Source organism: Telopea speciosissima, chromosome 2 (genome assembly GCF_018873765.1).
Source record: "Telopea speciosissima isolate NSW1024214 ecotype Mountain lineage chromosome 2, Tspe_v1, whole genome shotgun sequence".
NCBI lineage: Eukaryota > Viridiplantae > Streptophyta > Magnoliopsida > Proteales > Proteaceae > Telopea > Telopea speciosissima.
In genome coordinates, this window is record NC_057917.1 from 55902509 (window position 1) to 55913393 (window position 10885).

The 10885-nt window shown below is 40.8% G+C and overlaps 1 protein-coding gene across 1 annotated transcript; it reads right to left on the reverse strand.

Moving 5' to 3' along the window:
* Window positions 1-3987: 3987 nt before the first annotated feature.
* LOC122650894 (aspartic proteinase NANA, chloroplast-like) lies at window positions 3988-5466 on the reverse strand. The gene has a single exon (XM_043844259.1). It carries the CDS (start codon window positions 5464-5466, stop codon window positions 3988-3990), a length of 1479 nt encoding a protein of 492 aa, XP_043700194.1.
* Between the last annotated feature and the right edge of the window lie 5419 nt (window positions 5467-10885).

Genomic DNA, 10885 nt, shown 5'->3' on the forward strand with positions numbered 1-10885 from the left:
TTTTTAATAGATACGATTGATGGAATTTTAGAAAAATCGAATAGGACATTATCATTATTCAAAATTTAGGTATTTGATTGATATTATGAATACTTAGAGGGGAGGGGAATGATATTTCCCTACAAAAATAAAATCAAACCTTCTCCATACAAAATTTTAGATAACTAACCACTCAAAATTTTAAGAGAAAAAAACTCCAAGTCATTTGTTCCAACAAATAAGAGCGGCACCAAAAATCCAACCATCAGCCCGAAATCTGACTTATTATGAGCATTTCAGATCCCAAGTCATCTGTTCCAGCAAAAAGTCTTTCATTTTTATTAAAATGGACAATTAACTGAATATGGATGGAGGCCTACGGAAGGAACTAAAAGCGATGTGCAATTCAAGAATCAGTGTTGGGTAGAGAATAGAGGGGAAAAATAGGATCAGGAGCAGCAGGTGGCGGATGCTCTGTTTTCTGGAACAGTTTTGGTTTTTTAAGTGATTATAACTTCTGAGATCTGAAAACAGTTTAGAGATAACATCTTTCCAACCGTTGTCGGCCAGATCTGGAAAACTTGGATTTCCCTCACAGAGGCCATTGGAGCAGCGACATCACAGCCAGAACCAGGAAGAAGAAGAAACTTGCAGAAAAAAAAGATGATTGTGAGGGATGGGGCTTGTCATTCAGGCGTAACCCCTCCAAGTATCCATAATATCAACCCAATACCCAAGTTTTGAATAATGATAATGCCCTAGCCTACTTTTGAAAAATTCTTTCAACCGTACCCTAAGTGGTTAACGGTGTTACAACAGCAGTTCAAAAGATGATATTACCTTTTAAATGGACTTAAAAATGGTTTCTGGAGTGGAACCCACCCCTTCTTTATTCTTCTTCTTCTTAAACCCCATAATACCATTAATGTAAGTTTATTTCAATTTTACCCTCTTCAACTCCAAAACCCATTTTGCGTCTTCTTCCCCAAAAACCCCTCAGTGTTTCTTCTTCTTCTTCAACCCCAAAACAAGAACCTTGAGAGTATGAATTCATTGAGCGTGCAGCCTTCCCCATTGCATGTGCTCTTGAGATGGTATTGCTCTTAATCGAATTCAAACCCCTAACCTATAGTGTTTTTTTTAACTATAAACTAGGTTTTCCTAACTGAATCTGAATCTCTTAATCAATTCATATTCGTTCTGTTTCAAAATATCCCCAATGCGTTTGCTCTTTTTTCCACCAAATCATCAAATCTAATTTCTTCTTTTTGACGGGTAGACATAAAGTTCAGAAATTTAAAAACCATTCAACAAAGCTTAGGAATGCTATTTTAAATCAGTTCCCCTGTTACTGGCAGTTCCATTTTCCAATTTGAACTTTTGGAATTGCTTAGGGGCTATTCGGAAGAATGGATTACGTGGGCCATGCATCCTACCACTGGGCTTCACATCCACTGCTGAAGAACAAAATCCTTTTTCTTGAATTTCCATTTTTCCTTCTTTTTTTTTTTTAATATTAGCGAGCTTCTTTGGTTTCTGGTTCTAAGCTCCTTTTCTGACTTCCTTCCTTCCCTCTTTCTTAGAATGTCATTGGGTAGCAAATTCCTAAATGCAACCGTGTGATGGGTTGTCCAAGTCTGCCTTCAAGAACTGTTGGGTGATTTCTAAAAGGCTTGAAATTTGAAGTAATATATAGTCTAGGTGTTTCATGAAGATTTTTGAACTGGGTTTTTTTCTCAAACTTGCACTGTTTGTGGTCTTGAATGACACTTTCTATTTCCAGAGAGGTAGAGGCATTGTAGATGTGGAGGTAAGGGTGTCAATTTGGGACCAGAACCGGGAACCGTCCCAATATCGTCCCGCTAAAACCCAGTACCAAACCGTCCCATTAGTAAATGGGACGGTACTGGTATCTGATTTTGGTACCGAATGATAAATGGGACGGGACGGTTCTGGGACGGGATTCCCAATGGTACCAGTACCGAAATACCAATTAGGTACCGGATGGTACCGAAACTACTAGTACCTTTTAAAAAGAAAGAGTATATAAGATCCTTTTTTTTTAGAAAGGGTATAAGAATTACGACTCATTAGGGTTTCACTAATTGCCTTTTGAATATGAAGAGGAACAACAGGCCGATCAACAATCGTAGCTTGAAGTCTCTCCTCATATAACCTGCTACAGTGCTACTCCCTCCTCCCTCGACCAACTACATCTATTAGGTTCTTCCTTTTTGCACTAGGTACTTCGTATCATACTACCATGTGACATGTGTGATAAATAGAGTTTTGTTTGGGAAAATCAAAGAGGAAACACAATGGGATTCTTCCATTTTGTAAAACTTCTCTAGATTTAAAAAAATGAGAAGCTTATTACATGTGATCTTAGGGAGTTTGAAGAAGTAAAACTATGATTTCATAATTTTTTTTTGGTACGAACTATGATTTCATAATTTAAGTTGCTTTATAAAAAACAGTACACAACTTAGATTTCATGATAGTGAAAAAATTCTACAACACTAATAAACTTGCCTTGTTAGAAACAATTAAACTTCTTTTCCCTTTTTCTATAGTGCCTAGAACCGTTTAAGAACCAGTACCGTCCCGTCCCACTAGTAATTGGGACTGGGATCTAGGTTTGGTCCCGTTAACTAAATGGGACGGTACTGGGATTAGCACTTTTGGTACCGGTACCGGTACCGGTACCAGTACCGTCCCCTCCCAAATACCGGGAACCATCCCTATTGACACCCTTATGTGGAGGGTGTTCTTTCCAAAATAGAAATAATTGTGGTCGTGAATGACTCTAATGGATTGACTTCCCTTGATATTTAGCTTCTTTTGCACAGATCCAATGGTTGGTGCAAACTTGCTCTTGGAAATAGTTCTTGTCAACAACAGAAATGAGTTACAGAGCACCTCAGGATGGTTAGAAGATTAGAAGAAGATGCCAATGCGTCACTCTCCTCTCCCATCCCTCTCTTTCGACCCCACTGAAACCCCAAACCCACCTTCCCTTTCCCTTCTATCTCACTATATAGCAGCGAGAAAAAAAAAAAAGTTGAAACCCTTCTGCAAACCAATCGAACCACTTATTCTTCTTTTTTTTTTTCCCAGAACCAACCCCTCCGTCTTCCTTTTCCAAAAAACCCCAACCCAACACCCCTTCTTAGTTCCACCAGAACCACAAAAAAAAAAGAGCGAGAAGAAAGAAGAGCAGAGAAGGCGAGAGACACAGTACAAAACCAAAAATAGAAAACCCTTGTTTCTATCTTCTTCCCCCAAAAACCCCTCCATTTTCAACCAACAAATCTTCTGAGATTTGTCATCGGTGCACTGCTATTCTCCCATCGGCTCGCTCGACTTCATCACTTCCTGTAGGTCCAATGGAATCTCTGCAAATGAACGACATCATCATGAACATCTTTTTTTTTTTTTTTTTTTTTTGGGTAAGAATCATCATGAACATCTGAAGGCTCTGGTTTACAATGGAGGGATCTCTTCTGAGAAGACCAAAGTGTTGGGGTTGAAGAGGGCAAATGGAGGGATCTCTTCTAAGAAGACCAAAGTGTTGGGGTTGAAGAGGGTAAAATTGGAATAATATTACATTAAGGGCATTATGGGGCTTTAAAAATTTTGTAAATACCCATATCATCACTTAATGAATTTTTTTTAACGACTAGGGTACGGGGAAAATTATCGCCCCTAGTACTGGGGCAGTGCTGTGCGTATCGTGTGGTGCAGCACCGCCCATGTGTGCATAGCAGGCCCCACTGTGCACACATGGGCGGTGCTATGCCGCACGATGCGCACAGCACCCCCCAATACTGGGGGCGATAACAATCCTAGGGCACGGTTGATAGAATCTTCAAAAAATAGGGGAGAGTATTATCATTATTCAAAACTTGGGTAATGGATTGATATTATGGATACTTAGAGGGGACGAGGATGACATTTCCCCTTACTTAAATTCATTTCCTTTTGTAAGAATGAGATGAACTATGGTGGCTAAGCAAGAAGGGAACAAGAAGAGGGAGCAAATCCCAATCGATCCCCAAGAATGTCAAACTCCCACATGTGATTCTGTTGCATAATATTTCCGAGGATGGAGATGGAACTGCCAGAGGCGTCTCCTTCCGGCGCCCGATTAAACCCAAAACACTTCACCCCTGTATCGTCTACGTCAATAAAATAGGTCCTCACTGCTGGCTTCAATCGAACCCCAGACAAGAACTGGATCTCAAATTTTGGCACCAACGACTCGTACATGGTGGCGTTGTTGTTGTTTTGGGGGACCTTGAAGCATGAATCGAAACCCTCAAACTTGACACTTGTGAACTTGCCTTTTAATGGATTCTCAAGGGCGGCTATGATGGGATCGTATGCCACTGGAACCCAAGCAGTCAAGCTAAACCCTGAATCAACCATCATTCCTCCACCCTTTTCGATATTCCAAACCTCATCAGAGATGTTCAATTTCACCCCATCTACATAGATTCCTTCCACAGTGACTCCGAAATGGTCTCCGATAGTACCCAATACGGCGTATTGCATGTTGGGAGGCATCTCTTGGGGGTTGCGATTGCCGAATGTGAGGTAATTGGATAGATTCTTGGTATTGTATTGATCCATCAAGCAGTAGGAGAATTTCCCCTGAAAGTTCTTGTAGATATTGGAGACGAAGCCATGGGAATTAAAACCCAGACCGAAGATTCCATCAGCTTTGCCCATTCCATAGGAATCGTTCCACTCCCGTGTACAACCTATTAACATGTCAGGGATCTGCTTCTCCACACCATTGTTCAGTTTCACGGTCACAGATTCGTAGGCGTAGACACCTTGGGCTACTTCCGTGCTAGCGTAAGGGTAATCGTAGCTGCAAGGGGAATTGGGCGTCGGACACATTTCGGGGTTAGAATTGAGATTCAAGAAACCTTGTTGACACAAAGTGCTGTTGCAGGGTACGGTTCTGAAGGTTTGGGAATTTTCGGGATAGAAGGCTCGCTTTGTTAAGTTATGATCTTTTGGATTACTGCAATGGCTCCCTATGTTGTTCTCATTACATCTGAACCTGCAATTCATCCAGGTGAGATCGCTCCCTGTATCTACCAACAACAGGAATTCCTGAGCTGGAGTGCCGACTCTGAACGGTACATAGTACGAGGCTGTACCGGTAGATTCGCCAGACAGCAACGGAAACGAGAAAGAAGTGCCGTCCCCCTGAAGTTCTCTCCTTGATGATGTTGCCCTGAGCTTGCGTTTGTGGGAGAGAATGTTCATGCGAAGCTTATCGGCATGAAGGAGTTCCTGGATGCGATCGTAGTGGGTTAACTTCTTTTCACCCAAGAGCTCCGGAGCGTGTCTGTGAATCATCTTAAAGTGAATCACGGAAGAAGATTCTTTTGCGGAAGGATTAACAGAGAACCCATTAATGGAGGAAATGTATAGAAGCAATAATAAGAACTGGAGGAAGGATTGTAACGACATTATCGTTAGAGAGACAGAGAGAACCCTGAGATACTTTTAGATTTCCTGGTTAGGAAAATCTGTACCTCCGGGCTTTAGCCTCTTCTCTCCTTCCTGCTAAATTTCCTTCTGATCAAAGATATATATACAATAAGCAGATGCAAGTTATTTCGTTGAGCATTTCACGTTATTACACTGCGCAATTTGTGCCTGAGAAAGAGGAAGGACCGATTATTAGAGAGTTCAGAGATAAAAAATGCACGGATGGATGGACGGTAGACAGCGCAAGAGAAATCATGGAGGCTAACGCTTAGGCTACGTTTGTTAAATGTCTGAACAGTGTTCAGAGCTGTTTTTTCGTTCTTTAAGGACAAAAAAACGCCATTTTTTGTATGGTTTGACGGTTCCTTTTTTTGGTTCTTTAAGAACGAACCGGAGAAAATCTTTGCCAAAAGAACGTTCTTTACAGGAGACGGTCTGCAAAGAACAAAGAACGCAAGTCATCGCGATTCACGATCAAAAGTTGTGAGCAACCCTCGAAGACAACCAAAAAAACCCAAAAACGTCGAAAACCCAAAGGCAGATCTGGGGGGAAAGGAAGAGGAGGAGGCGAACTTGCAGGTCGATCTTCTCTGTCTCTCTCTCGCTCTCTATTATCTCTCTCTCTCTCGCTTCCTCCCTGACTCTCTGTCTCTCTCTGTCTCGCTCTCTCGCCATCTCTCACTCTCGCTTAAATAGTAGCGTAGCCCTTGCGCCCTATTCTTGCTTCTCTCTCTCTCTTTCTCTTCGTAAGAAGCTTTGCTTTATTTAGTTAATAATGGAAGGGAATCGGAATCTCAGTCAAGAGATGCCACCGTCTTCATCGGATCCAGCCATGGAGGGTATTTGCAGAAGAACAATGGGCTTCGAGACATCTGGGCTCACCGGAGACAATTTCAGAACTCTTGTTGAAGAAGAAGAAGAAAAAATGGACAGCTTGGTAACCCTTCTTGACTCTATTCTCCTCTTTCCCATTTGAGATTTCTTAGGGTATGGATCGGATGGGTTTTGGTCGTTTGATCAATTAGTATTTTGACCTAATTACACGTTCCTCCCCTTGATTTTCCCACCTTACATACCCCTCCCCTCTACTTTGAATAAAATTACTATTACACCCCTGTCGTTAGCGTCCGTCTGTTAAGTGCTGATGTGGCGTAGTAAAATTTTTTATAATCCCCAAACTAACCTTGGATCCTTGTGAGATGACCCATTTACCCTTATGATTTAATCCCCAAACTAACCTGGGTTCATATAAATAGACCCTTTTACCCTTCTGCTTCTTCCTCCTCCTCGTCCAACCCCTTCTCCGGCAAACTCCGGCGAGAACAAAAATGGAGTTCCTCCATCTCTTCCTCTCCTCTTCACTAAACCCTAACCACAGGCAACCCTTTTACCCTCCTTCCTCCTCATCCTACAACCCCTTTTCTTGCAACCTCCTAACCTAAAATCGTCGATGATCAGAAGGTACTCACTCTCTGCCCTCTGCAACTCCCCACCCCCGCCACTTATCCTTGTCCCTCCCTCACGGCCTCACCCCCACCTTTGTTGTTGTTCATTTAATACCAGAGCTGGCCAAAAAATGACCCATGAAAGAACCCATCTAAGACCCCTGTTGTGCATATGAAAGACTAAAACAAGGGGTTTCTTTTGTTTTTTAAACAAATATCATCATTGACAAGAGAGGAGTTCTCGTCTTCTTCAAGCTCTGTTCAATCAAACACCCATAACGCATCTGAAACAGCTTTATTTTTTATTTATTTTTTTTAGTTCCCGAATTTGCAGGTCACCATGGACCCGCAAGGTCAGGTGGGATGCGAGCACAGAGTTTTAGGGAGGTGGATTGGCAAGTATGGGTTCAGGGAGAGGAGCTATTTCGGTGAAGTGCACTGCCGATACCCTTTAGGGTTTCAGGAATCAGCAGCGCAGTAATGGGGGTTTCAAGGAGATGTTTCAGGTGGGGTTTGAAGCTAGTAACAGGGTTTCAGAAATCGACAGGGGGTTTCAAGGAGGTGTTTCAGGTAGGGGTTTAAGCTAGTAATGAGTGTTTTAGGAAGGGGTTTCAGGTGAGGGGTTTTTATAGATGGTTTTCTGTAGCAGTTCGGTAACTTAGAAGTACTTGTCATTTGGTCTTGCATCAAGACTTATACAATTGGTTCAACTATGCACCTGTGAATTTCTGAAATGTATTTTTGTTCTTAAGAGAAATAGGCCAAAAAAACAGGATACCACCAGACTGAGATGGAGATTTCTTATTGCCAACAGACCACAGCCCAGATGGGCCACAAAACTGGATCGAAGTAGGTGTCCTTGGAGGGCAATAATCACACACAGTACGAAGAAAAAATTGCTGGACAGATAATTAATAATTTCATAAATCAATCTGAAACCATGGAATGAGCTTGATCTGTAGAAGGTGTTTCCGGTTTCTGGTGCAAGCTCTCATGAAACCATCTTTTGGGATCCTTAAATATGAGCTTTCTGTTTGGCCATTAATTGGTTAATATCAAATTTGAGTTTCATTGGTAGGTGGTTAGACCCTCGTATATCACCATGTATATCACCATCGACGGTGACGGTGACGGTGGTGGTGGTGCTGGCGGTGGAGGAGGAAGAGGAGACGGCGGCAGTAGTGGTGGTGGTGGTGGTGGTGGTGCTGGCGGTGGAGAAGGAAAGAAAGAAGTATTTTAGGTTGAAGATGATGAAAAGGGTAGAATTGGAAATGCAGTTTTAATTTGTTAGTAAAGGATAACATTGTCTTTTCAAACCATTAACTAACAGCACCCTAACCCCGTCAGCCATAAGGGGTCAAAACGTAAGGTGGGAAAACCAAGGGGAGGAACGTGTAATTAGGGCAAAGTACAGGGGAGGGTGACGTAATTTACCCATTTTTTTTTTATTTCATTTGTGTGTTTCTTACTTTTCCATGTTAGGGTTGTGAACGTGAAACTGTGAAGTTACACTTTCTTTGAGAAATCAATGTAATACGAATAATCTCTGTTATTTGCTTTAAGAGAAGAAATTGGAAATGCAGTTATATTGAATTTTCCTAATTTCTATGTATACTAAACTACCGCCAATTTTTTTTCCCTTTTTATTTCTTTTAGATAGCTTTTAGAGTAGATAAGGAAGTTCAATCAAGTGGATCCAGTGAGTGTAGATTCGTTAAAAGATTGTCAGAAATCCATTGGTTCTTTGAACTGAAAATAATTATTGGGACTGTTCTACCAAATTTTACCTCCTTGTGTAGCAGAAAGTAGTAAATATTTTCCCATGTATTTCCCTATCAGCTTCCTTAAAATTTCATCTTGGTCTCCCATTGTTAATCTTATGTTGGGCTTTTAGATGGCGGGATCTATGTTCACAGAATGGACAGATGAGAAGCACAGCCTATTCCTCAATTCCATGGAAAAGTCGTTTGTAAAACAGCTACATGACCATAAAGATTTACTTGCTGGGCATTCAAAGCATGTCATATGATTTCTTTGCAAATTATTTAAGCGAAGGGCATAACCTTTGTCTTTCTTTTTACTGCGAATACAATGGCTATTTGACCTGAAGTATCAAAATTGAAACTACTTTCATTTTATTTAAGCGAAGGGCATAACCTTTGTCTTTCTTTTACTGTTTCTTTTATACATACAGTTCTTCTCTTCTCCTACTAAGCCTAATAGATGATTTTTGAATTATAGGGCTGTGATGGATCCATTCTGTTAGACAATAGTGCCACCATCATCAGTGATTTCTGAATTATAGGGTTGTGATGGATCCATTCTGTTTACAAGCTGACCAGATTGTATGTTTTTTGCATGTATAGACTGGTGGTCCTAGCTGGGAAGTACCACTGGGAAGAACACAGTAAATTAATTAACAATACTTTATCCTGTGTCCCCTAATCAATGAGTACTTGATGGGTCTTTAGCTCAAATTGGTAGAGCACTTGGAACATGAGCATGTTCCAAGGGGATGGTGGTTCGAATCCACCAAGGCCTAATTTTTATTTTTATTCAACTGTTCATAGCATTGTCAGTTATGACACTAATCCACACAAGAACCCAATTTTAATGGCATTTTCTAAATTTGGCATATTTTATAATTACTTTGGCTATGTTAATGAGATATTTTAATTTTATGCTAAGGATGGTAAGAGAGAAAAGAGTTACAAGTATTTTTTGGTGTAATTTAGAAGGAAATGGTAGTATTGCAATTAACATCAAATAGGGAAGAACAGGTTTTACCAAACACCATTTTCGTTCTGAACGGCGTTCTTGAGACTGTTATCAAACAGTCATTTTTGGTCTCAGAACGCCGTTCTAGATGAAGAACGCCAAAGAATGTTTCTAGTCAAGAACGGGCGTTCTTTGTTCAGACATTTACCAAACGTAGCCTTAATAGCTCGAGAGCAGGGTAAAAATTCGGACACCAAAAAAAAAAAAAAAAAAAACCCTACAATTAGTAGGTCCCAAGAAAATTTCTAACAATTCTAAACTAGGAGAGAAGATGAAGTGGTGAAACTTGAGGAGCAAAAATTATCACAAAGCGAATGTTTTAGATACCTGGGATCAACCATTAACAAAGAGGGTGATATAGAGGATGATGTCTCCAATAGAATTAAAGTAGGATAGATGAAGTGGAGAGGTACTTCGGGAATGTTATGTGACAAACGCATGCCTATTAAACTTAAGGGAAAATTCTACAAGACAGTAATAAGACCGGTCATGACTTATGGGGTGGAATGTTGAGCAATTAAGAAGAGTAATATAGATAATATGAATGTAATAGAGATAGAGTAAAGAATGATTGTATTAGAACTGAATTGGGAGTTGCACCAATCCAAGAGAAGCTCCGTGAGAGCCGCTTGAGGTGGTATGGTCATGTACAACGGAGACCTATGAATGCACCGGTAAGAAAGAGTGACCAGATTCAGTTTGACGAAGCTAAAAGAAGTAGGGGCAAACCTAAATTGACTATTGGAGAAGGAAGAAGTAGTCAGAAAGGAAATGCATGTGGTAAGACTCAATCCTAGAATGATCGCAGATAGAATTGTTTGGAGGACAAAGACCCGTGTAGCCGACCCCTTGTAGGAGAATGTTCCTGGGATGCTGCTTTAACTACTACTTGGACTTCTTCCTTTGCTTAGTCTTTTTTACTTTCTTTTATTTCTTTTACTCCTCTTACATCTTTTTACTTCTCTTATTTCTATTACTGTCATAGTCTCTATCGGATCCATGTAACCGACCCGATTTAGTTGGAATAAGGTTATGGTTGTTGTTGTTGTCTGAATTTTTTCCCCCGAAATCGTCCGTATGAAATCCCCAAAAGCAAGATCGATATCAACCAATTCCCAGTCCAATTCACCGATTTATGAAACCCTGCTCAAGAGTAAACCAATGGAGCCTAACCT